The sequence below is a fragment of the Balaenoptera musculus genome, chromosome 10, assembly GCF_009873245.2.
Source record: "Balaenoptera musculus isolate JJ_BM4_2016_0621 chromosome 10, mBalMus1.pri.v3, whole genome shotgun sequence".
In the NCBI taxonomy this organism is placed as follows: domain Eukaryota; kingdom Metazoa; phylum Chordata; class Mammalia; order Artiodactyla; family Balaenopteridae; genus Balaenoptera; species Balaenoptera musculus.
Genome location: NC_045794.1, coordinates 15,208,816 through 15,236,629, shown reverse-complemented (window position 1 = coordinate 15,236,629; position 27,814 = coordinate 15,208,816). Strand labels below are relative to the sequence as shown.

The window sequence follows — 27,814 nt, the reverse complement described above, 5'->3', positions numbered from 1 at the left end:
CTTAACAGTATGTTAAACACAGATCATTAGAGAATAAACAACCCAAAAGATAAGTTAGAAGAAGCTATTCAGAAACTAAGTTATAGAGGACAAAGAATTAAAAATACAGGAGTAAAAGTATGAGACTTAGAGGGTACAATGAAAAGGATAGACATATATGTGATTACAGTCCCAGAAAAAGAGGGGAGAGGAAATGGTATGAACAATATGTGAAGTGATAACGACTGAGAACTTTCCAAAAGTGATGAAAGACATCATGGCACAAATTGAAGAAGTGCTGAAGCTCAAGCATCATCAGTAGAAACAAAGTCATATCTGAGCAAATTAAAGTAAAACGGCAGAAAACCAACAGTAAAAAGAACAATATTATAAAGAATAAAAAAACTTTTTCAAAGAAGCAACAAATATAACAGATGGATTCTAAACAAAATCAATGGAAGCTAAAAGACAATGAAATGATAGCCTTAAAGTTTTTAGAATAAAAGCATTGCTACCCAAATGCTCAAATACCAAATAGTCAGCAAAAATATCCTCCAAGAATGAAGGTAAAATAAAAACTTTTCAGACAAATGCAAATTTAGAGGGTTTTTTTTAGCAGCAAATTCATATTAAGGGGAATAGTAGATGGTGTTCTTCAGGTAGAGGGAGAACAATCCCAGACAGAAATTCAGAGTTACAGGAAGCAATGAAAATGAGATATATGAGTAATATTAAATATTGATTGCAAAAACAACAATAATAATTACTTATGAAGTTTATGGATACAGATACAGATATATATTTTTAGTACAGCATATAAAACTCAAGTGGGTGAAATAGACTTAATCCATGGTCCAGGAAAATTCACAGTGAAAATTTTATAAATATTTTTAAGGAATGATAAAGAAAATACAATACTGTATATAAAAACCTGTGGGGTGCTATTAAATCTTGATTAGGAGAGAGGAGTTAGAGTTTTAAATGGGTAAGTGAAGATAGGTTGAAAATAAACAAGTTAAATTAACTATCTGAGGATGTTATAAATAGAAAGGAAGCAGAAGGAAGGAAATAATAAAGATAAAAAATAAGTGAAACAGAGAAATAATACAATAGAGAGGGTCAATAAATCCCACATTTCATTCTTTACAAAGATTGGTAAAATTCATAATCCTCTGGAAGTATGGATCAGGAAATATGTGTGAGAAATTGAAGAGTGAATACCTTTTCAGATCCTATAAATGTTAAAAAGATTATGATAGGATATTATGAATAACTTTATGCCAATAAATTAGCACAAATTCCTATAGAAATGTAACTTAACAAAGAGACCCAAGAAGAAATAGGAAATGTGAAATGTCTTATAGCTCTTAAATAAATTGAATCTCCAGACCTATATGACTTTACAAATTAAAGACATAAAACCAATTTTATACAAACTGTTCCAGGGAGTAGGGAAAAAAGCAGTAACTCTTCGCAACTAATATTATGAGTCCAGCATGTTCTTGATTCTGAAACCTGGTAATGACTTTATAAGAAGGAAAAACTCCAGGCCAATCTCTGTCATAAATAGAGATGAAAACAAATGCTAAAGAAAATGTTAAATCAAATCCAATAATACATAAAAAGTATAATACATTACGTCCATGTAGAGTTTATCCTAGTAATGCAAATTTGTTTAAAATTAGAAAGTTCTTCAGTGTAATTCACCACATTAGCAGAATAAAGGAGAAAACTAGGATTATTGGTGATCATTGTTCAGCCCAGTAGATTCAGAAAAAAAATTTGATACATTCAACCTTCTTTGTAAAAACTATTGGCAACCTAGGAATAGAAGGAAACAAAATAATAAAGGGTACCTACAAAATCTACATACTTAATGAGGAAATATTAGACACTTCTTCCCTGGATTCAAGAATAATGTAGGTATATCCACCATTACCACTTCAATTCAATATCTATTGAAAGCCCTAGAGAGTACAAAATAACAAGGAAAAGAAATATAATATATGAATATTGGAAAGAAAAAATAAACTCTTGTTATCTGCAGACAATATGATTGTAAGTTGAAAATTCAAAAACAATACAGATAATTATTAGAATTAAAAGTGAAGTTAGTAAGATTGTTGGGTAAAATGTCAACATACTAAATCAGTTCTATCTATATACTGGTGAAAAAACAGGAAAAGGATTTTTATAAAAAGTACTATATCTAGTATAACAAAATACTTCTAAGCCCTCTATGCACAGAAAAATAAGCAATTATTGAGAAAACATTCTAAAAATACTTGAATAGGTATATGATAATGGATTGAAAGATATTAAGATGCAATTTCAACTAAAGTCCTGGTTGGTTTTTGCATGGAATTGACAAGATAATTTTAATTTGTACATTTGTTGAATAAATGTAGGACTAAAATGTTATCATAAAGTATTTAAAAAGTATTCCCAGTAATAATACATAAGAGTCCATATTTTATGTAAAAATATAAAAGTAAATTGTAACATACGTTTGCAACTTCATACGATCCATTTAATATCTGTTCCATGTAATGATTTAGATCTCTGAATCTTTTGTGATCTGAATTTGTAAAAGGTAAGTGCCACCAATGAGGAAACCTGTTTTAAAAGAAAAAAGTACATCTTCATTAGTTTGAAAATTGGCATCTGTATCTTAGAATTGTTCATAAAGTTAAAGCTGCATCAGATAGAAGGGCCACTGAAAACTTTTTTTAAAAACCATAGAACGCATGATTAATTCTGAGAGTTTTATTAACATGGCTGTGGTCACTTGTGCTATTTTAACTATCATTAATATTAATACTAATTTAATTTAACATACTAAATTAATATATATTTCCCTTCTTACTCTATTTATGGCAGACCACACAATTTGTCCTTTAAATACATGTGGGGAGTTAATAAATACTTTCTGAAGTTTAATGATTCATAATTTTTCAAAAAGGTCATATGGTATTGTTTCCTCTGGGTTCACGAGGGACATTGCTACACTAAGTAGATTAAACATTTTACCAAGCATATGCTTCCATCTGGTCTTAGTCTTTTGGAACAAAGTATCACTTTCCCCAGGGGTCTAGCTTGCAGAATTTCCTCTTCACTATCTTATGATTCATCTTGACGGGCTAGACGTTGATTAAGACCAATTATTGGTGGCATGACCTGTTAATGGGAAGCATTTGGCAACGCGTTTTGCTGGTTAAATGTATCTTTTTAGGAACTATCTAGCAGCTTCCTCTGACTGCAGTCTTGCTGTTGCTTCCTTCCTCTTCTGCTTCTTTGGTACAGACCTTCCTCTGGGCAAAGAAGCATGGGGGATGGTGAAGGGTTGTTAGCAAACACACAGAAGTATGTGACAACTGCAGGACATGCCATCCATTGCTTCCTGTTGGAAGTGTCAGGGAAGTCCAAAATAATATTTCTGTGTATTTAAATAACTGACATTTTACTTTTTTACTCTTGCTTTACTCTTACTAGGGCTTAAAGTGTTAAAAATTTTCATCCAGATTTAATTATCATAAAAATTATTACCATATATAATTAAGCAAAACATAGAAATACATTTGATAAATAGGTGGATTTTGCTGGTTTTAAATATTAACTTGTATATCTGTGGGTTAATTTTCTTTATTGTTAGAATAAAATGGAGTTCAACATTAGTTCTATTCCTTTTTTTATAGATGTATGTACTAAAAAAGTCTTGTGTGTAGATAAGTACATAAGAATTAAGGAATTCAGCTCTAGTAATGTCATTCAGTTGTTTAAAATGCTTTTGAGTTATATGTCAAATATAACATAGTAATCAGTTCTTGAAAATGATTTTTTAGGATATTTTATCTGACGGTGCTACCATGCCCTCCCTCAATTTTGTTCACACCAAAGATTAAGAAACACACGACCTGCAACCAGATTTGATACCTGGTTATTAGAGTAATTCATTTTCTCAATACCAACACCAGTATTTTGATTTGCCCTTCATTTAATCCTCAGAGATTTTTTACTCCCTGGGACAGTGTACCAAAATAAAATTCTGGATGGCTGGGAGAAGAGCAATGGTGAAATTAGGAGAGGGAAAGGAAATCAACCTTTCTCAAGCAGGTGACTTTTAAAGAAGACCATTAATTTCAAGGAAGATTCCTATGCCTGTGTATTCTCAGAAGTTGGAAGAGGTACAAACAGCCTGATTTGAAGACCACTGTTACATGCTATGACTAATTTGAATTTTATTCTTTATGGCTCTAACTTTCTGATCATACTTTCCAGATTGGGTTTACATAATTCTCATAGAGCTTCTCTTAGTAAATTTAGGAGTCAGAGGAAATCTTGCCCTCATCCTTCATCTGTATGCATTGCTATAAGCCAGAGCTCCTTTGGGACTGTTAGCATACAAATATTGTTCAAGGCACAAAGGACTAAATATTCCTCCTCTCCACACATTGCTTGAATGGTTTTAAAATCAATTAAGGTCCCATTACCAGGCAGGAGTTGTTGAACAAAACAGAATCCTAACTAAAGCTGAAAATCGAGAAGAGGCATATGGAGAGAGATTATTGACACTTTAAAGTTTTACAAGTTATACTAATAGGTATTGGGGAGAGAAAAGAGTAAAACAGAGACATTTTTGAAACATAAAAGGACAGCCATTTTACAAGAATGAACATATTTTTAAATCATTAATTATTAGGGTGCAATGGAAACCACTAATGTTGAATTCAATATTTGCAGTCAAACTGAATATTTTTGCCAGTATTTCCTTTTCCTCAGTTATTACATTAGATGTTTTCTGATAACTCTTAAAGCTGATGTTGTCTTTAAGTTTCCACAATGACATCCTTCCCTCTTAGTCTCTTGAACGTGCTCTTACTCTGATGACTTTCTGATGTTTAAAGCATCTGTATTTCAAAATCTCTGTGACATCTGCAAGTATAGTTTTTCATGAATGTGAACTACACAGTCTTCAAAATAATGCACACTGTCTCTCCATCCATTGGCAACGTTGTTTAGATTTACATTTTGGTAAGTGACTAAATCCTGAAAGTCTAACAAAAATCCACATGTACAAAGTATGTCAGGTCTGGTGTGAACACTCATATTGTTAAAGGACCATTTACTCAACAAAAATTCTGGTACAGCTGGCTCTCCCTGTCTGCACGTTCTACATCTGCAGATTGAACCAACTGTGGATTGAAATGTTAAAAAAAAAAAGCCCAGAAAGTTCCAAAAAGCAAAATTTGAATTTGCTGCATGCCAGCAACTATTTACATAGCATTTACGTTGTCTTTACAACTGTTTACATAGCATTTATATTGTATTAGATATTATAAGTAATCTGGAGGTGATTTAAAGTATACAGGAGAATGTGGGTAGGTTATTTGTAAATACTACGCCATTTTATGTATAGAACTTGGGCATGCAAGGATTTTGGTATCCGTGGGAGGGGTTCTTGAACCAATCCTGTGGATACCAAGAAGCTACTCTATAGATAAGATAACATTTGATTTGCCTAAGTGCAAATATCATAATTTCTAAGAAGTTCACCTTTTTAAAGTCAAGGTACACCTCTGGTCAAGATACACACTCAAGTCTATAACATAAATTTGGCTAGTTCTAAATAATGAATTTTAGAAGGTTTATTTGAACAGAAGTATTTTCAATTACATTATTTATGCTTAATATTTTTAAATTATAACATGAAATGAGCAATGGTTTTCAAGACTGCAAAATGAAGATAATGACAAATTAAATTTGGATAACCCAAGTCCAAGTTAATAATTAACCATAACAAAAGTGAGTTGATGTTAATAAGTTTCCTTGTATACTAATTGATACTGATAAATTTTTCTGGTACAGCAAATAAATATATCAGAGCTTTTTATTGCTGTTATCTGTTGAAAGAGAAGAAATATCCAATTTTGTTTTGCATTTTCAATTTCAATTTTATTTTTATAGAAAACACTAAAACAATTAAATTTAAAAACAGGCAAATAAAACAATTTCCCTGATAATCAATGAAAAATAAAATTGGTTCTGATTTTTTTTGTCTGCAAAATCAATGGCTGAAAGCAAACAAAATTGAAAACCTTTATTCTGTTTTATGAGACAAAAGCTTCTTTAGTCTGAGAGCAATAGAGACTCTGCTGGGATAGGTTCAGTGGCACTGGAATCAGAATGCTGTGTTGTGTTGCCCACAAATAGAAAATCCCATAACCATAATTTTTCCTTACGATCAGGGACAAGTACTAAAGACAAAACACTGTGGAGGACAGTCCTTACTCTGGGAGGGCCAATGATGCAAACTGCTTTTGAACTTGGCTGTGAAGTTTTGAAAACTGGTCAAATGATTTTTCTGTCAGGCTTGTTTCATTGTTACCGTGAGTCACCTGGATTAGATAAAGCTGAAGAAAATAAAGAGACAAAATCAGAAGATGGCAATATCAACCTTCAATACATTCTAAAATTCTGTTTCATGTAAACTAAACAAAGTAAGAACGTCTCTGCAAAAAAAAAAAAAAATCATCACAAAAGATAAGAGATGCAATTTGTAAAGGCAAAATTACCTATAAACACAGTATATAAAAATATAATAATCTTAGGTGCTGGGAACAGACTGCCTAATTTCTGATCTTTTTTTCTTGTGGACATTTTAATTAGGTCTTGATTTATAGTCTACCACAGGGCAGAAACTGTTCTCTTTGGTGGTTCTCTACTAGTAGCTCTGGTTATTATGATTTCTCCTTGGAACATCCGCCTTAATGGCACTTCTGTTCAACTGTAACTGATTTTTCAGTTGTGTAGCAAAAAAAAAAAAAAAAAAAAAAATCATGGTATGAGGAATGTGTAGCATAGTGAAGGGAAGTGTGAGATGTAGTCAAATGATATTTAAGTCAAGATGACAGACTTGAGACTTACATGCCTAGTTTTCTTGCTGAACCCTAAAATTGTCACTCTTTGGATTGACCTGGTTGCACTCATCGTACAGGATTCCTGGGAAAAAGTCTGCGAAGTAGATTTGGCAGGATTTATGGCTGTCATTTGTGCGAGCGTGTGGATCAAGTTATTCAATTTAACAGGGAAACACTCCAGACTTTCCTTTATTTTCCTAGAGAAATGAAAAAGAAAAGATAGTGAGTAACATTCCCCTGAGTTGACTCATTTCATTTGAGTTGTTTCCTTGTGTTAGATGTGGAAGAAAAAGTCAAGGACCATGCCTATTTATTTGGAGTCCAACTATTAAACATTATTTTTATAAACTTCAAATTCACATCTTGAGCTGTTAGCAAATATAAAAGAAACTTTTGTGGTGAAATATAAAACTGTAATTGCAATATTTGTATTTTGACTTATTTTAAGTTTGTTTTTGATTTTTAGGGATGATTTTTTGAAAAATCAATTTGTTTATAATTACTTAAAATATTTACACAATTCCAAAAGTTAAATCTACAAAACTGTATATTCCAAGAAGCCCAACATTTAACCCTGAACTCTTTACACTATTCCCTTCTTCCCCCATATGTAGACATTTTTTAAAAATTATGATTTAACTTTCATTGTTTTATTTTTAATTTTATTTTTGTGTTTATTTTTGTTCCTCTGTCAACTATCTTACAAAAAAGTTGTATAATATAATACTATATTTAATATACACATATTTTATATGGAATGCTTTTCACTCTGTTTTCTTTTTCCTTTTTTTGGTTTGGTTTTGGTTTGTCTCTGCTTTACTATTATTATTTGTGTTTAAGAAGGTTTGCAATTGTGTTCTAATGGTATAATAAATACCTTTAGATAATATCCTTTATCCCCTCTGCACCATCTGGTCCAGTATATGACTTGCAGTGTTATCCTTTTTATCCCAGTTAATACAATAAAGCAAACATTATGCTCATTCTACTTTTCATATGTGCTTCCTATTCCACTTCCTTTATAGAGCTATTCTATCCACATCATATGGTATCTATACTATACATATTATACAGTCTCTCTTCTAACTATCATTAAATATCATCTGCTCTACAAGTCTTTATGTCACATCCCTCCAGCCATTTTGACTATCTGATGGTCATTTTCTGATACATTCCTCAGGAAGTGCTCAAGGAAATAAGTTTCTGAGTTCTGGGTGTTGATAACAGTTTTTCTGTGGCCTTTATACTTGAAAGTCAATTTTGCTGGCTAAAACGCCCTTGGCTCACATTTTCTTTTTTGAGGGTCATAAAAATATTATTTAACTTTCTTTTGGAATAAAGGATTACTGTCCAAAACTCTGATGACATACTGAACTTCTTTCCCTTACAAATGACTTGAACTTTTTGCTTAGATGCTTAAAGGAAGTTTTTTTTTTTCCTAAAAGTCCAATAATTTTTCCAAAAATATGTTTCAGGTTTGTTATTCGGGGTAACTTTTCTCAATATGCAAAGTGTCCTTTCAATATGTAATTTCAAGACTTTTCATTTTCCAGAAAACTTCTTGAATTATGATGCTAGTATTTATTAAAATACTAAATATACAATTCAGTTTTGATAATTTTTTTAACATCTTTATTGGAGTATAATTGCTTTACACTGGTGTGCTAGTTTCTGCTTTATAACAAAGTGAATCAGCTATACATATACATATATCCCCATATCTCCTCCCTCTTGCGTCTCCCTCCCATCTTCCCCATCCCACCTCTCCAGGTGGTTGCAAAGCACCGAGCTGATCTCCCAGTGCTATGCGGCTGCTTCCCACTAGCTATCTATTTTACATTTGGTAGTGTATATATGTCCATGCCACTCTCTCACTTCGTTCCAGCTTCCCCTTCCCCCTCCCTGTGTCCTCACGTCCATTCTCTACGTCTGCATCTTTATTCCTTTCCTGCCCCTAGATTCTTCAGAACCGTTTTTTTTTTAAATTCCATATATGTGTGTTAGTATACGGTATTTGTTTTTCTCTTTCTGACTTACTTCACTCTGTATGACAGACTAGGTCCACCTCACTACAAATAACTCAATTTCGTTTCTTTTTTATGGCTGAGTACAATCCCATTGTATATATGTGCCACATCTTCTTTATCCATTCATCTGTCGATGGACGTTTAGGTTGTTTCCACATCCTGGCTATTGTAAATAGAGCTGCAATGAACATTGTGGTACATGACTCTTTTTGAATTATGGTTTTCTTAGGGTATATGCCCAGGAGTGGAGATGCTGGGTCATATGGGAGTTCTATTTTCAGTTTTTTAAGGAACCTCCATACTGTTCTCCATAGTGGCTGTATCAATTTACACTCCCACCAACAGGGCAAGAGGGTTCCCTTTTCTCCACACCCTATCCAGCATTTACTTTTTGTAGATTTTTTGAATAATGGCCATTCTGACTGGTGTGAGGTGATACCTCATTGTAGTTTTTTTTTTTTAATTTTTGAATTTTATTTTATTTATTTTTTTATACAGCAGGTTCTTATAAGTCATCAATTTTATCCACATCAGTGTATACATGTCAATCCCAATCTCCCAATTCATCACACCACCACCCTTACCCTGCCACTTTCCCCCCGCTTGGTGTCCATACGTTTGTTCTCTACATTTGTGTCTCAATTTCTGCCCTGCAAACAGGTTCATCTGTACCATTTTTCTAGGATCCACATATATGCGTTAATATACGATATTTGTTTTTCTCTTTCTGACTTACTTCACTCTGTATGACAGTCTCTAGATCCATTCATTCTCAACAAATGACCCAATTTGGTTCCTTTTTATGGCTGAGTAGTATTCCATTGTATATATGTACCACTTCTTCTTCTTCCATTTGTCTGTCGATGGGCATTTAGGTTGCTTCCATGACCTGGATATTGTAAATAGTGCTGCAATGAACATTGGGGTGCATGTGTCTTTTTGAATTATGGTTTCCTCTGGGTATATGCCCAGTAGTGGGATTGCTGGATCATATGGTAATTCTATTTTTAGTTTTTTAAGGAACCTCCATACTGTTCCCCATAGTGGCTGTATCAATTTACATTCCCACCAACGGTGCAAGAGGGTTCCCTTTTCTCCACACCCTCTGCAGCATTTGTTGTTTGTAGATTTTCTGATGATGCCCATTCTGACTGGTGTGAGGTGATACCTCACTGTAGATTTGATTTGCATTTCTCTAATAGTTAGTGATGTTGAGCAGCTTTTCATGTACTCCTTGGCCATCTGTATGTCTTCTTTGGAGAAATGTCTATTTAGGTCTTCTTCCCATTTTTTGATTGGGTTGTTTGTTTTTTAATATTGAGCTGCATGAGCTGTTTATATAGTTTAGAGATTAATCCATTGTCTGTTGATTCATTTGCAAACATTTTCTCCCATTCTGAGGGTTGTCTTTTCGTGTTGTTTATGGTTTCCTTTGCTGTGCAAAAGCTTTGAAGTTTCATTAGGTCCCATTTGTTTACTTTTGTTTTTATTTCCATTACTCTAGGAGGTGGATCAAAAAAGATCTTGCTGTGATTTATGTCATAGAGTGTTCTTCCTATGTTTGCCTCTAAGAGTTTTATAGTGTCCAGTCTAACATTTAGGTGTTTAATCCATTTTGAGTTTATTTTTGTGTACGGTGTTAGGGAGTGTTCTAATTTCATTCTTTTACATGGAGCTGTCCAGTTTTCCCAGAACCACTTATTTAAGAGACTGTCTTTTCTCCATTTTATATCCTTGCCTCCTTTGTCATAGATTAGTTGACCATAGGTGTGGGAGTTTATCTCTAGGCTTTCTATCCTGTTCCATTGATCCATGTTTCTGTTTTTGTGCCAGTACCATATTGTCTTGATTACTGTAGCTTTATAGTATAGTTTGAAGTCAGGGAGTCTGATTTCTCCAGCTCCGTTTTTTCCCTCAAGACTGCTTTGGCTATTCAGGGTCTTTTGTATCTCCATACAAATTTTAAGATTTTTTGTTCTAGTTCCATAAAAAATGCCACTGGTAATTTGATAGGGATTGCGTTGAATCTGTAGATTGCTTTGGGTAGTACAGTTATTATCACAATATTGATTCTCCCAATCCAAGAACATGGTATATCTCTCCATCTGTTGGTATCATCTTTAATTTCTTTCATCAGTGTCTTATAGTTTTCTGCATACAGGTCTTTTGTCTCCCTAGGTAGGTTTATTCCTAGGTATTTTATTCTTTTTGTTGAAATGGTAAATGGGAGTGTTCCTTAATTTCTCTTTCAGATTTTTCATCATTAGTGTATAGGAATGCAGGGATTTCTGTGCATTAATTTTGTATCCTGCAACTTTACCAAATTCATTGATTAGCTCTTGTAATTTTCTGGTGGCATCTTTAGGATTCTCTATGTATAGTATCATGTCATCTGCAAACAGTGACAGTTTTACTTCTTCTTTTCCAATTTGTATTCCTTTTATTTCTTTTTCTTCTCTGATTGCCGTGGCTAGGACTTCCAAAACTACTTTGAATAATAGTGGTGAGAGTGGACATCCCTGTTTTGTTCCTGACCTTAGAGGAAATGCTTTCAGTTTTTCACCATTGAGAATGATGTTTGCTGTGGGTTTGTCATATATGGCCTTTATTATGTTGAGGTAGGTTCCCTCTATGCCCAGTTTCTGGAGAGTTTTTATCATAAATGGCTGTTGAATTTTGTCAAAAGCTTTTTCTGTGTCTATTGAGATGATCATATGGTTTTTATTCTTCAATTTGTTAATATGGTGTATCACATTGATTGATTTGCGTATATTGAAGAATCCTTGCATCCCTGGGATAAATCCCACTTGATCATGGTGTACGATCCTTTTAATGTGTTGTTGGATTCTGTTTGCTAGTATTTTGTTGAGGATTTTTGCATCTATATTCATCAGTGATATTGGTCTGTAATTTTCTTTTTTTGTAGTATCTTTGTCTGGTTTTGGTATCAGGATGATGGTGGCCTCATAGAATGAGTTTGGGTGTTTTCCTTCCTCTGCAATTTTTTGGAAGAGTTTGAGAAGGATGGGTGTTAGCTCTTCTCTAAATGTTTGATAAAATTCACCTTTGAAGCCATCTGGTCCTGGACTTTTGTTTGTTGGAAGATTTTTAAACACAGTTTCAATTTCATTATTTGTGATTGGTCTGTTCATATTTTCTGTTTCTTCCTGTTTCAGTCTTGGAAGGTTATACCTGTCTAAGAATATGTCCAATTCTTCCAGGTTGTCCATTTTATTGGCATAGAGTTGCTTGTAGTAGTCTCTTAGGATGCTTTGTATTTCTGTGGTGTCTGTTGTAACTTCTCCTTTTTCATTCCTAATTTTATTGATTTGAGTCCTCTCCCTCTTTTTCTTGATCAGTCTGGCTATGGTTTATCAATTTTGTTTATCTTCTCAAAGAACTAGCTTTTAGTTTTATTGATCTTTGCTATTGTTTTTTTCTTTCTATTTCATTTATTTCTGCTCTGATCTTTATGATTTCTTTCCTTCTGCTAACTTTGGGTTTTGTTTGTTCTTCTTTCTCTAGTTCCTTTAGGTGTAAGGTTAGATTGTTTATTTGAGATTTTTCTTGTTTCCTTGAGGTAGGCTTGTATAGCTATAAACTTCCCTCTTAGAACTGCTTTTGCTGCATCCCATAGGTTTTGGATCATCGTGTTTTCATTGTCATTTGTCTCTAGGTATTTTTTGATTTCCTTTTTGATTTCTTCAGTGATCTCTTGATTATTTAGTAACGTATTGTTTAGCCTCCATGTGTTTTTGTTTTTTACGTTTTTTTCCCTGTAATTCATTTCTAATCTCATAACGTTGTGGTCAGAAAAGATGCTTGACGTGATTTCAATTTTCTTAAATTTACTGAGGCGTGATTTGTGACCCAAGATATGATCTATCCTGGAGAATGTTCCATGAGCACTTGAGAAGAAAGTGTAATCTGCTGTACTTGGATGGAATGTCCTATAAATATCAATTAAGTCCATTTTGTTTAATGTGTCATTTAAAGCTTGTGTTTCCTTATTTAGTTTCATTCTGGATGATCTGTCCATTGTTGAAAGTGGGGTGTTAAAGTCGCCTACTAGTATTGTGTTACTGTCGATTTCCCCTTTTATGGCTGTTAGCATTTGCTTTATGTATTGAGGTGCTCTTATGTTGAGTGCATAAGTATTTTCAATTGTTATATCTTCCTCTTGGATTCACCCCTTGATCTTTATGTAGTGTCCTTCTTTTGCCTCTTGTAATAGTCTTTATTTTAAAGTCTGTGTTGTCTGATGTGAGAATTGCTACCTCAGCTTTCTTTTGATTTCCATCTGCATGGAATATCTATTTCCATCCTCTCACTTTCATTCTGTATGTGTCTCCAGGTCTGAAGTAGGTTTCTTGTAGACAACATATATATGGGTCTTGTTTTTGTATCCATTCAACCCATCTATGTCTTTTGGAGGGAGCATTTAATCCATTTATATTTAAGGTAGTTATCAATATGTATGTTCCTATTACCATTTTCTTAATTGTTTTGGGTTTGTTATTGTCGGTCTTTTCCTTCTCTTGTGTTTCCTGCCTAGAGAATTTCCTTTAGCATTTGTTGTAAAGCTGGTTTGGTGGTTTGAATTATCTTAGCTTTTGCTTGTCTGTAAACGTTTTAATTTCTCTGTCGAATGTGAATGAGATCCTTGCTGGGTAGAGCAATCTTGGTTGTAGGTTTTTTCCTTTCATCACTTTAAATATGTACTGCCACTCCATTCTGTCTTGCAGAGTTTCTGCTGAAGGACCAGGTGTTAACCTTATGTGGATTCCCTTGTATGTTATTTGTTGTTTTTCCCTTGCTGCTTTTAATATTTTCTTTATATTTAATTTTCTATAGTTTGATTAATACGTGTCTTGGTGTGTTTCTCCTTGGATTTATACTGTATGGGCCTCTCTGTGCTTCCTGGACTTGTTTGACTATTTCCTTTCCCATATTAGGGAAGTTTTCAACTATAATCTCTTCAAATAGTTTCTCAGTCCCTTTCTTTTTCTCTTCTTCCTCTGGGACCCCTATAATTCGAATGTTGGTGCATTTAATGTTGTCCCAGCGGTCTCTGAGACTGTCTTCAATTCTTTTCATTCTTTTTTCTTTGTTCTGCATGGCAGCAGTTATTTCCACTGTTTTATCCTCCAGATCACTTATCCCTTCTTCTGCCTCAGTTATTCTGCTATTGATTCCTTCTAGAGAATTTAAAATTTCATTTATTGTGTTGTTCATCATTGTTTGTTTGCTCTTTAGTTCTTCTAAGTCCTTATTAAACGTTTCTTGTATTGTCTCCATTCTATTTCCAAGATTTTGGATATCTTTACTATCATTACTCTGAATTCTTTTTCAGGTAGACTGCCTATTTCCTCTTTATTTGTTTGGTTTGCTGGGTTTTTACCTTGCTCCTTCATCTGCTGTGTGTTTCTCTGTCTTCTCATTTTGCTTAACTTACTGTATTTGGCATCTCCTTTTCACAGGTTGCAGGTTCGTAGTTCTTGTTGTTTTTGGTGTCTGCTCTCAGTGCCTAAGGTTGGTTTAGTGGGTTGTGTAGGCTTACTGGTGGAGGGGACTGGTGCCTGTGCTCTGGTGGATGAGGCTGGATCTTGCCTTTTTGGTTGGCAGGACCATGTCCAGTGGTGTGTTTTGGGGTGTCTGTGAACTTATTATGATTTTAGGAAGCCTCTCTGCTAATGGGTGGGGCTGTGTTCCTGTCTTGCTAGTTGTTTGTCATAAGGTGTCCAGCATTGTAGCTTGCTGGTCATTGATTGGAGCTGCGTCTTAGCGTTCAGATGGAGATCTCTGGGAGATCTTTCGCCATTTGATATTACATGGAGCTGGGAGGTCTCTGGTGGACCAATGTCCTGAACTCAGCTCTCTCGCTTCAGAGGCACAGGCCTGACACCTAGCTGGAGCACCAAGACCTTGTCAGCCACATGGCTCATAGCACATGCTGAACTTTAGGCCTTTCTGATACTGTTTTGATATATTACTTTGGTTTTATTTTTCAGGAAGTTCTTTATATGTATACTGGATCTTTATTGACTTCATTTCTTTTTGTTTTAAAGGCCTTCCCTTGTTTTTTTTCATCTTTTTTTTTCTCTGGAGGTATTATCTATTGTGCTGTTTTTATTTTCTTCCGTGTTCTTTCTAGTTTACTATTTTTAAAAGTATGCTTTCTTTTATTTTCTAATTTTTTGGAGGTTCAATCACTTCACTTAGTTTTCTCTAATTGTAATCTATATTGTTCCAGCATATTTTATCATTTTCTTAATTTCTTTTAGATCAATTTGAAATATAAGGATACAGTTTATCCCTTGTTAGGAATGCCTTTCTTGCATATTTTCATTGAAGAGATTTTATTTTGCATGTTATTTCTTTTTTAAAATTATAATTCTGTATGACATTCAGATATGATCCATTTTGCTTACTCATTTTAATATAAAATTAAACTTTCAGGAAGGAGTAGAGGGTTTTCAAGGGTCTGAAGCTTTCTTTTCTGTTGCTATCACAGTGGTAAAAACACTGTTTCATACTTTCTGAGATATTCCTCTTTGGCTTCTCTCTTTGCCCCCAATTTTTTCTGGATTGTGGTTTTCCTTTGCTCCTATGATCTTTCTCCTTTCATTTGGATTATAGTTCCAGCAGTTTCTCTTCAGCATACGACTTTTTCTAGGCAGGATCACCAGTTGCCTTTGAGAGTTTATTGACTTCTCCAACCTTTTCAGATTTGCCATGGAACCTTTGCCCTTCCTTGTGAATTGAAGTGTGTAAAAATCCTTCCCAGTTTCAGCTGCTAAACAGCTTATCAAATGGACCCGCTCAGGTTTCCAGTGAGTACCTGTGGGCTCTGTGGAGTCCTGTTCTCAGGTCAATCAGATTAACATGTTGCTTCCTTAGCTTCCTCCCATAAGATGCTGTTACAAAAGTCTGGTAACTTGATTTGCCCCATCTGCTTGTATTTTAGGGTTCTTAGGAATACCTTGTTACTTAGTTTTGTTGTAGATGTTGCCCATAGTTTTGGGGTTTTGCTACCCTGTTTGATCTGTTTTATGGAAGAAATTCCAGGGACACTAAAAAACTTGATTTTTAAAAAATAATATATAATTCAAGCCATACAGTAAAATATTAAGTAAAATGTGAAAAGTTCCCTTCATCCATCTTCTGTTGTCACTCTCCTCCCCCAAAATAACTACTACGAACAATCTGGTAGTATTCTTTTGAGCTTTCTCTATACACTTGCACAAACCAACAGACACACAGCCAGACACACTATTCTTACTCCTGTTACATGCCAGGTGCATGTTGGGATATAGCAATGAAAACAAAAACAGACAGAAATGTCTCCCCTTAGAGAGATTATATAATGTGGAATTCAGACCATAATGAAATAACCATGTAAAAATATAGGATTTGAGAAAGTAATATATACCATAGAGGAAACTAAAATAGAAATTGGGGAGAGGGAATATGGGGTAGGGAACAGTGTTGCAATTTTAAGTAGGATAGTCAGGCATAGTCTCACTAAAAAGAGAGTTGAATGATTTGACAAAAGCCTTAATTTGCCAAGAGCATAGGCCACGGAAATTTCTGATAGAGGAAATTCTAAGCAGAAACAACAGCTCATCCAGAAGCTCAGAGGTAGATGGATGACTGGTGATTAACAGACAGCAAAGAACAGCAGAGTGGCTGACAGAGTGAGTGGAAGAAGGGAAACAGACAGATAAAGGGAGCATGATTTTGTAAGAATTTTGAAGTTGTGTGAGATGGAAGTAACAAAGACAGGAGTCAAAAATCACAATTACATGAAATGTTGTAATTTGCTTTTTTAACTTAGTAATATGTTCTGGAAGAAAAACTTTATAGCAACTCATGCATAGTAAGTGGCCCCAAAATATATGTTGAATGAACAATCTAATTCAGAAAATAGAGTTAACTTATTTTTTTTTAATGATCTATCTGGAAGTATAGATGTACAATGATTAATTTAACCAATTTTGTTTTTTCATTGCAAAGACCATTCTTTCCTTACTGATTCAACTTTGTCCAGTACCAAGGGTATATATGTACATAGGCTTGTTTCTGGCCTCTTCGTTCTGTTGTACTCTTCAATTTGTCTATCTTTGGGTTAATACAACACTTTCTTAAATAGCTAGAACTTATAATAAATCTTGAAAATTCTTTTATCTTGTTCTTTTTCAGGTGTTTTTTTTCATGATTTTAGGTCCTTTGACTTCCCGAATATATTTTAGAATCACCTTATCAAGCTTACCAATACACAAAATAAATGTGTAAGGATTTGTGTGACATTTCATTAAACTATAAATTAATTTGGGGAGAATCAACATCTCTGCAGTATTGAGACACGCAACCACTAAACATGGCATATTTCTCCATTTAGTTGGGTCTTATTTTACATCTGTCTGTATAATTTTAGAATTTTTTTCTGTGGCTGTTTTCCATATCTTTTGTTGGATTTATTGTGAATTGTAAATTCTAGCTTTTTCTAAATTTTATTTTAACTAATTATTTGTTAATACATGAGTAGATTTTTAAGTCATTAATTCTAACAATACACTGTATATTCTTTTGAAATTTGCATGGACACAGTCATGTTATCTGCAAATAATGACAGAGTTTTCTGTCACCCTTTGCACTGCTAAGACCTCCAGTTCAATGTTAAATGGAAGTGGTGATAGCAGGCATTTTTCATTTGTTTGATTACAGAGGAAAAGCTTTTAATGTTTTACCACTAAGTATAATGTTTTCTGTAGGTTTTTAGCTACAGGTTTAAGGACATTCCTTTCTATTTCTAGAGAGTTTTAAAATAATGAGTGATTCTAAATTTTAATAACTGAATTTTCTGTATCTATCTAGGTGATCATATAATATTCCCTCTCTAATTTTTTCATTACTGAGTGTTGAATGTTTATCTTGTAACCACTTACTGTACTAAATTCTTATTTCAAAATTTAAAAAAATTATATGGAATTGTTTTATTTGTTTTCTTATTCAAGTGGAAAATAACAATATAACAAAGCTTAAATATAGAGCTTTACTAACAAGATAGAGGCATTATTATATTTTTCCTGACATTAATGGGAATGCTTATAATTTTTCACTTAAAAAAGTATGTTTATCTAAGTTTCCTTCTCTTCTGAGCTTACTAAAATATTTCCATGAGGAACAGATGTTGAATGTAATCAAACACTGCTTTTCTTGGTTGGCATCTATCAAAGTTACCAAGCAATGCCTTCTTTACAACAAATCAGCCATGCCCTCAAAGTTAAAAATGTAGTTCAATAATGTTTAATAATTTCCCCCTCATTTTTATAAAACTTCAAGCCCATTTATCTTGTTCTGGTATTAGACCTAAAAAAAAATCCAAAATTTTCCATTATTATACATCAATATTGGACAAAATTTGCTACGAAAGGTTAAAATATGACCCTGATCATTATTCATTTCCACAGTGTTCATTATTTTTAAAGATGTCCTTTGACTTTATGAATTTATGGGTACATAGTGCAGTATAAAACATCCATTTCTTTCTTTATCAGTAGTTCAAAGACATGAAGGTAATAATAGCAGTAAGAGTATAATACTAATCATGATTTACAGAGACCCTACCATTCTCTCACTCATTCAACAAATAGTTACTGAGCATATTTTATGTGTTGAGGTGGAAAGCTCTAGGATGATAGCATGTACTCACTTTTCATGAAGGTAGGCTTATGAACCATAAATCTTAAGTTCTGATGTACTCACACTCACATAATCTCAACTATGTCTAGGCCTTATTCTTACATTGCCCAGCAGTTAAGATGCAAGAAAACTGGAGATGAAGGATGAACTTTTACGATAAACTTAGAGTTTTAATGCAGACTTTCATCTAAATGCATCTTCAGTTTCTCAAGTGGCAGATTTAACAGGTCAGATAAAATAATGTTGTTAAATATGACCCAATTTAGGACTGGACACCTGAAAGCAGTAAGTTTCAGGCCTCTACGAGGATCTGATTTATCCAAGAGGCAGCTCTCTGATTTATCTATTTTAATGGCAGCTTCAGCTGGATTATGCTTTGGAGTATCCTTATGTTATAAATCCAAGGCAGCATGTAGAAGGATTCAGTTCTCAAATTTCCTAAGGAAATCCTCCAGGCAGTCTTGATAAACACTTCTAACTTCCTGCTAGGCACTGTTCTTTATACTGGGACATAGAGGTGAAGGAGAGAAATCAGATTTCTGCCCTCAGGGAGTATATATCCTTTGGCAGGCACTGCACTAAATGCCTTATGTTAATCTTTTCATCCTTAGAGGTGAGCAGTAAAATTATTTTGGCAACAGATAAGAAAAAGACCTCGAGAGGTTAAATGCATACCAAAGGTGACATCATTTAGAAAGTAGCAAGGAAAAATTCTAACACATTTAGAAAGTCTTTGCTCTCATTGTGGATTATTTATAATGAACAGTCTTCCAACTTTGTCTTTAAGTGAAAAATAAGCCAATAAATGAGTATGGAATTCCCAGGTGGAACAAAGTCACTAAAACAACGATCCTTTAATTTTTACATAGGAATAACCCTTAGACAGAAAAAAAAAAAAAATTAACAGTATTTCTTGCATCTAGGGAACACAGTCCAAAGGGGCATACATTAAGATAAATTTTCTTAAGCCATAGGTCCCATCTTAAACATGTGTACAAATTGTATCCTACTTCAGAACAGATGTGCCTTTTTATAGGATACAAATATTTTAAATTGCTTATCATCAGAAACAACTGCTACTAATAGGTTTCCTAGCTATGTGTGTGTGAATGGGCAATGGAGTTTATCAGTCTCAGAAAACTGGGTTAAATCCAAGAGGTCTAATCTTTCACATCAGGTTTAGCCTATAGGCAGATTTGTTTCCTCAGGTTAAATATTATATTTTTTGAACTCACATTTATATTAATATGTGACTACAAATGGCAAACGTTTCTTTTCATTTTTTTTTTAAACACCTTTATTAGAGCATAATTGGCAAACGTTTCCAACTGCTTCATGAGCTACATCAGAGTAACCATTGAAGAGAGACGCCTAAATGTGTGGAGTGGCGATCAAGAGAAGGTTCTCGGGCAACCCTTGATAGGAATTTCAACAAGAGCATATTTCTATTGCTGAAGTCGTTGATATCATTTTGCGGTTTGATAGAACACTGACCTATTTCACTGGTCAGTTTCTTTAAGAGTCACAGGGAAATATTTCTCAAGTGACTTTTTCTGTGAAGGAATTTGCATGAGAATGTTCTTATTTTACCATTGACACTGTAATTTTATCATATATAAATGGAAGAGTTTCAAGTGACTCACACTTCCCATGAACAAATTTCTTCATCTAACTCTCAAACTTCATTTTTGCTGCAGTGAGTGATTTTGGCACATGTAAAGAAGACATTACTTTTCCTTTTCTTTTTTGTATTGGAGTTACTGAGTGTCTAGCTCTGAGACTCATTCCTAACTATTCAGAGGGAACAATGAATTAATACAACTTTGTCATAATTTCTTTTATTCCATGAAGAAAAATAATGGTTCAGTGTTGAATTTGTAATCTATAATATATCTGACCAGTACTTTCTCATAGCTAAACCAATAAAATATGCTATCAAGATAATTCCTATTTTGTTACAAATTTATATTGGACCAATAAGTATTCAGAATTACTCAAAATATTTTTTAACCAAAAAATTAACATTTTAAATGAATTCAATGAATAATCATTGCTGATGCAGTCTTAGTACACAATTTTTTAAAAAGTTCCTCTCTATGCACTTTTATTTAAAAAAATTCAAGGTTGTCTGACATGGAAAAGAGAGCACCTGATGATTTTGGTTGCATATTTACGTAACATGTATGTACATTTGTGTGAAGACAAAAATTTAAGCTTCATGTTCTAATCTTTTAAATAAAACAGATACTGAAAAAGGGTATCTCATGTTAATCCTTGTAGCTTTGATGGCATGGTACCCTAATTTGGGAAACACAACTTTAAGCATTTAGATTTTTTTTACTATATTCTTTCAACTAATCCAAAGACACTACTGTTAAAGAACATCTATATTATCTGAGATTATCAGTTTTGTATGTAGGACTTTTTTTTCCATATGATTTTGTTTAGGGTCCTGGGAAGAGCACCCATTATGCAAGAAATCAATTTTGTTCTCTTTTGAACTCATCAGTTCTGCCCGTGATCCAAGAAATTCAATTAGCTTTCAATCATTTCATCTAGGAAACATAGTTGATGACTAGACCATGCCATTCCCTGGGATTATCGATAGAATCAAAGGAAGTAACATATAAAAAGTTATTGGAAATAGAATAATATTATGCAAATATTATTTCAGAAAGCTTACTACCAAATAAGTAAAAAAATGAATATATATATGAGCCCAAAAGGTAGTAAACTACAGATAGAGAGATACAAAGGAAAACACATGTACAGATTTATGGTTCTGTGAAAACTGACTTGTGGTAAACTCTTTTGAAATCCTCTTTCAAATCCTTTTGAAAGAGATGTTAGGGATTAAAACAAGAGGCAACTTTAGAGTTTCTTATCTTTTTCTCTTTTCTTTTCACTTTTTCTCCTGCTTCATAGTTTAGAACTTGGCTTAAAAAATGAAAGATTTTGCTGTTTTCCAAGTTGAAGTTTCAAGTCTTCATAATTCATCTACAAGGTCAGCAAGTCTTATGCAAATGTCATCACCGGCCCCTAACTGCATACAAACAAGAATTCCAGGCTCCATGGCTTTGAATACAATAAGTAATTCCTACACTTTCTTATGGAGGCTCCTTACAAAATTTAGCCAAATCAGAGCAAATGGAATAAAGAAACTAGGGAAATATTGATGGGCTGGTCTTACTATGTATAAGTACTATGCCAGTGAAATGACATTCCAGGCTTCTATCCTCACCTCCCCTCCAAAAGCTACCTTATTTTATTGATGTATTGGTAAAAGCTGTCATATCTGCAGTTTAAAAAACGTAGTTTAAAAAGTCAATTTAGTTCAGATTAGTGCTTATAATGAAATTTTTTAAAATGGGAAACTATCACAACGAAAGGAGAAATGCCACTTATTTTAACTTGCATTTCCCTTTGAATCTGCTTTCTTCATTTAAGGAAAGTTGGACGTCATGATTGTTAGTTCCTCTAGGTTCTGTTTTTTTGTTTGTTTGTTTTTTCTTACGAGTATTTATTTCTGTAGGTATCCACGGTTAAGCTAAGGCAAAGAAAAACTTTGACCCACATTTATGGAATTACAACAATCCATGAGATGACAATTTGCAAAGTACTAAAAAAAAATCAAGAAACTTTAATGTTAAAAGAACCCAGGGATCTGCATTCCTGTCCTGTACTCCGTTTCTCAATTCTGAAGAGAAACCAGATAGAAAGCCATTGAATTATGTTTTGAGACATTTGAGCATAAAGAGTCTTGTCTCACCCTATAGCCGTGAGAAATAAACAGGAAGGAATACAGGGAAAACTGGGAATTTCTGGCATTGTGTCTGCACACTCTAGGTGGCTCAGAGACTCTGACTCCTGTGTTTGTGAAGTGAAGTCCAGAAGCACTCTCTCTGGATGCTATCAACATTTTCAGCAGCTTCACAGTTGTACTTGTTGGGACAGTCATTGTGTGTGCTCTTCCCAATGGCCCCACATAATTAAGACTGTTCTTTCTAAAGCTCAAAGTTCAGAGAAGAAGCTCCAGGCTGTTCTTTGTGACGGGGTGGCCCATGTTAAGAATAAGGATGGGCAACAGAATCCATGATGGCTTGGCATGAAGGACCCTGTCCAGTAGGGTCAAAGGCAACTAGTTAAGTCAATTAGACTGTCTCTCTCTGGAATTTATATCAGAGAATACTGGCCAGTAGGGAAAAAGAAGTAGAATATGCTAGGTAGAGATAAGCAGAGGAGAAGGTCTTCATTTCCTTTAGAAACTGGTCGGCCATATTGGTTTCTGGAGTTTGTTACATTACAGTTTGAGTCCACGTATATCCTGTTCCCCAAGGAAACCAGATAGAATCTAGTTCTTGCTATCAAAATACCTCACTAATGCAAATAATTTGTTATTCTGAAGTCTGGAGTTTTGTTTTGCTTCAAGCTGTCTTCAAGCTGCTCTTCTCTTTAGCTGAAGAGCAGGGGATCTTATACTTACTAAACCAAAGAATCTGCCTGGCAGGCCAAATGGAATATATGGGAATACATGGAAAATTTCTCCTCACATTTCTGGAGGAGGAAATGGGTAAAGTAAAAAGCATAATCTGCATGTGGGAGGGGAGGTAGGCCAGGAAATTTATGTTTAATGATCCGAGTCTGGTCTGTGAAATAGGTTATCTGTTTCTAAAGACAGCTAACCCGAGGTGTGAGAGTGATTGAAAATTCTGAAACAACCCATTTGGACGGCATTTTAATGGATGGTTGCCTTTGTTGCCTAGCAGTGGGCTCGGCAGAGATATTACATGAGAATATCAATTTGCAGGGACTGAGTCATGATACTTTCTTGACTCTATTCAACAGAACTCAGCTGCAAGGGGAGTAAAAAAGTAAGGGAAGCAGAGAGAGGAGTTGGCAATGATGTGAAAAACCTTTGTGTCCAGTAAACCAATTTTATTTTCATTTTTCTCTAAATGCCATTCATTGTAATATAATTTTTTAATGCCACGCAGAGTACAGCATCCTCTGAAACTCTTATGATCAGCTCTTAACCCAGAATGTGAATACCCAAGAGTGAAGTAAGATCCTGTATTGTTCATAAATAGAGGACTCCCTCAGAGAGGCAGGAAAAGCCATTTCTTTCTTTCAAGTCTCAAACAGGGTCAAGAGGGGCAGCCTCTTAATGCTAATACTGTGGTCAGGACTAGGGCACTTAAGGTATCCACACATGCTGTGTCTCAGATGGTTTAGTCCTTATTCATGACCCAGATCTGTGAGCTTAGTGGTGGTGGTGGAAGTGGGTGGATTTTTGTCTCATTTTTATCTGTATCTTAGTAGTATCCAAATAAAAAGTGGCATAAAACACTTTTAGCTTTTCAGAACAAAGAGAACAAGGTATTTAAATATACGGGGCCTCTCAAAAGTATATCCGAGTTAATGACACTCATTGAAGCACCAAGACCAATGTTGGATCCATTAATGAACTTGATTTCTTTTTTGGTAAATTATGTGCACTGACATTTACACTTCAAGTTTTTCCTTAAGTTTTGAGATCCATATAATGTCAGAGAACATAGCTTAAGATAACAGTATTATTTACACAGAAAAGTAAACAAGTGCACATAATTTTTAAGGTTCCCTTATTATTTTTAATTCACCAGCCTACTTTTATAAATTCACTCTATACATAATGTTTAAGAATTAACAAAAGAAATATTGTATAATTTTCTTTAGAATTTTAAATATCTAAATAACAGAGAGTTTAAGTAACTTTTTTAAATGGTAAAGAATCACAGTCACATTCAACTGAGGCTTCTTGAACCTCAATAATAGGTTCTTCAAAGTGCTGGATGGAATGTGTGATAGAAAAGATCCTCAACATTTGATCTACATATGCTGACCAAGGAACTTAGAGAAGAGTTGAAAAGGAAATCTCAAAACATATTAAATCATATCTAAAAAATAAAGGTACATAATTGAGATTTTAGGATAAAAGATACTACTGAGACAGGCTCTTGGAAATTAATGGTAGGGTGAGTCTCATGGGAGATTTCTCTGAGAAGAAAAGTGGAAAACAATATAGAGAGGTTCAAGGCACCTGGTAATGGGCCAAAACAGAAAAAAGAAAGAAGGTGACAGCCTTGGCATCATTAGTCAAATTATCCCATGGGGGTCTCCCAGGGCAGTCGTTATAGCAGATCCTGAACCAAACACCCAGGGGACACTTGGTGGTAGCACAGAGATAATAGTTCTGGGAAGGGACTCTGTCCACCAAGGCTCGGGATATTCAGGAAGGAGGATTAGTGCCCAAGGAAGGTTATAGGGTCACCCTGGTGAAACTGCAGCCAACATGGGCTCTGAGGAACCTTGAGAAAACTGTGGTCTGAATTATGAAGCAGCACATACCCGGAAGCCTGCATATGGGAGGGGTGGATTTGAGCACACAGGGTAGAATTTAAGACCCCACACTCTGGAGCATGACTCCTGGATTCGAATTGTGGCTTTGTCTCCTGCAGGCTGTATCCTCTGGCAAATCATTTTATTTCTCTGGGGTCTCAATTTCCTAATCTAAAAATGTAGATAAAAGTGATACTACCTCATAGACTTGTTATGATGATTAAATAAGTTACTGTATGAAAAGTACTTAGAGTAAGGCTTGAAATATAAGAAGCACTGTATTAAATGTTAGCCATTGTTATATGACTTCTATACACTTAATGTTTCATGTTTAAATTGTATTTTCTGTTAAATTAAACTTTTTAATATATTTTAAGGGACTAGAACTTGTTTCACATTCAGATACTTTTGGACTTTTGGAAGTGGGGAAGAGGGAATATGTCCCCTGCTTTACTTGGGACATACTGATATAACCAACAAGCATATTTACTTAGGTGATATACTAGACAGTATGTAATTCAGTAATAAATGAAGCATATCATGAAATAATTCATGTTCTGTAGAATTAAAGAGGAAAAGAGTAGTTGGTACTAGAATAATCTGAGAAGATTTTGTGGATGAGGTCCAGAGTCTCAAGGGATGGGTAGGACTGAATCAGACCTAGATCAGACCCCCCCTCTATTCTAGTAATTTTATGATTCTTAGGGAGCGTTTTTGATGAGGCTATGCATGTGAGTTAAATAGACAAAGCAGGAATGAATGTATATTGACAACGTGATCTATCCTGACAAGAATTCATCTGGGAATAATAGAGGTGGTGTGGATGAACCTTGATAAAGACAATCAAATTTATAAGGTCCTCAAAAGTAAGAGGTAAGAAATGCCAAGTCAAAGACAATTATTGAAGAGAAATGACGTGCCCTAATTTAGATGACTAGATGCCTTTTAAGTCTGCCATGGAGAACAAGTTATTTACCATAAAGTTGTAGAAAGAAGTTTAATTAACAGAACATACTACATAACATCTGAAAGTGAGAAAATTAGCCTGGCAGAGATATGCAGGCAGGATAATGAGGTCTAGCTCACTGCTAGGAAGACACGGGCTTCAGCTCTACTTGCTGTATTAGTTCACATCCTCTTAAACAGGAAGGGAAGCATGAGTCAACAGAGGCAAGCTCACCCATCTCTAAGATTCTGCCCCTTACAGATCTGAGTGTGTCAGATGAAGTTGGAGGATGTGGAGGGATGGGACTCCAGCAGACAAATAAAGCCTATTTACCTTTTTCCTGTGGCCATGGCCTGAAAGAGCTTTTTTCATTCAATATGTAGTTTATTCCTTTGTTTTAAATTGTAGGAGGGATAATTTGTGAACTGCAGCACTATGATTGCTTTGTCCAAGCAATGACATATCAAACACAGGTTGCAGCCCAATCACGTTTTTAACCTCCACCTCTCCTGGCCCTCTCTATGCTCCTCCCCTATCTCCCCCCCCCCCCCCGTCTCAATGACATGTCAATAATTGTGCCTGCCTTACTGCCGCCCACTTTAAAGAAAGGCATCTTGGTCAGACCCTGATGGGATAGCCTGAGGGGACTATTTTTGGTACCATGTTAACCCATCCACCTCGGGTATAGTTAATGGGACAAGGGATGGCAGCTAGACTGAAAGGCTGATTCCTACTCATGAGATCCCCAGAGCTCTCCTGAACTCCGAAGGACTTTCCAGGCTCTGTGACAGATGTCCTTCTGCTTTTCCTGAGGCAGGCTGTCAGCCCTTCCTTGGGATTTCTCATACAAGTCCCTTGTCTCCATTAGTTGAGGCAACTTGAGAGTCCCTCATCCTTGAAACCAAGGATCTGAAACAGCTCTGCCAGTCTTCAAGCTAGTGTCTTTGGCCACAGACAGATGTCAACTAATATTTGTAGTTTTCTAAGTGTATATAAACAAAAGCTTCTTTCAGAGGTAACTTTACTATTAAAGGGCATTTTCAAGACTCAAAAAACCTACCAGACTCACCGAAAGAATTTCTAATGGTAGAATTTCAGAAACAAACCAGATAGCAGGAAAGAATATTTTTGGCAGGGGCTCTGTCTGGAGTTCCTTAATCATATATACTTTCCAACGGTAAATGTTGAAAAAACCCTAGAGCACGCGATCAAAGTCTTAGCTTTGGGCCCTAGTCCTAGCTCTATTTCTTGCTACTTCTTTTAATCGTGGGCAAGCCTCTTAATTCTTTGGATCTCGGTTTTCTAGTTTGCATATTTATTGTCAGAATAAATTAACTATAAGGGCTCTTCCTGCTCTAATATTCTGTGATTCTGTCATATTGCTTCTACTCAACCACAAGAGCAGCCTATACATTCAAGTTCATGAAACAGAGATTCCTTGCCAAAGTGAAATTCTCCAAGTGTTTAGGACATGCATCCCCATGAACTCCCCTGACTCCCTTGGAATGGAGACAGATTCTGCACTATACATTCTGGAAAAAGGAGAGAAAAGTAATACCTGTGTGGGAACTATAAGTACTGTTTTCTTCAAAAGGGCAGCGCATATATCTATTAAAAACTATAATTTGTGTTTCCAAATTTCCAGTTGAAAATATTAGAAAAATTAAAAATTAGACTCAAATAAGTTTCAATATCAAGAAATTATAGGAAAGGACACTGTATTTCTCGATTTAAAATATTTACTAGGATAATAATTACAGCTAACATTTATTGAGCACCTAAAATTTGCTAGCAATTTTGCTATACATTCAAAAACTGAAGTTCAAAAGAATCTTATATTATAAAATGTACCACCCTTCTGA

The 27,814-nt window shown here is 34.7% G+C and overlaps 1 protein-coding gene across 1 annotated transcript in view; it reads right to left on the bottom strand.

Moving 5' to 3' along the window:
• PIK3C2G (phosphatidylinositol-4-phosphate 3-kinase catalytic subunit type 2 gamma) overlaps positions 1-27,814 on the bottom strand; it is a 354,208-nt gene that overhangs the window by 80,463 nt on the left and 245,931 nt on the right. The window contains exons 26-28 of the mRNA XM_036866811.1: positions 6,904-7,093; positions 6,268-6,389; positions 2,487-2,595 (exon numbers count right to left, since the gene is read on the bottom strand). Coding sequence (XP_036722706.1) covers positions 2,487-2,595; positions 6,268-6,389; positions 6,904-7,093 — 421 coding nt within the window. The remainder of the gene's footprint in view (positions 1-2,486; positions 2,596-6,267; positions 6,390-6,903; positions 7,094-27,814) is intronic.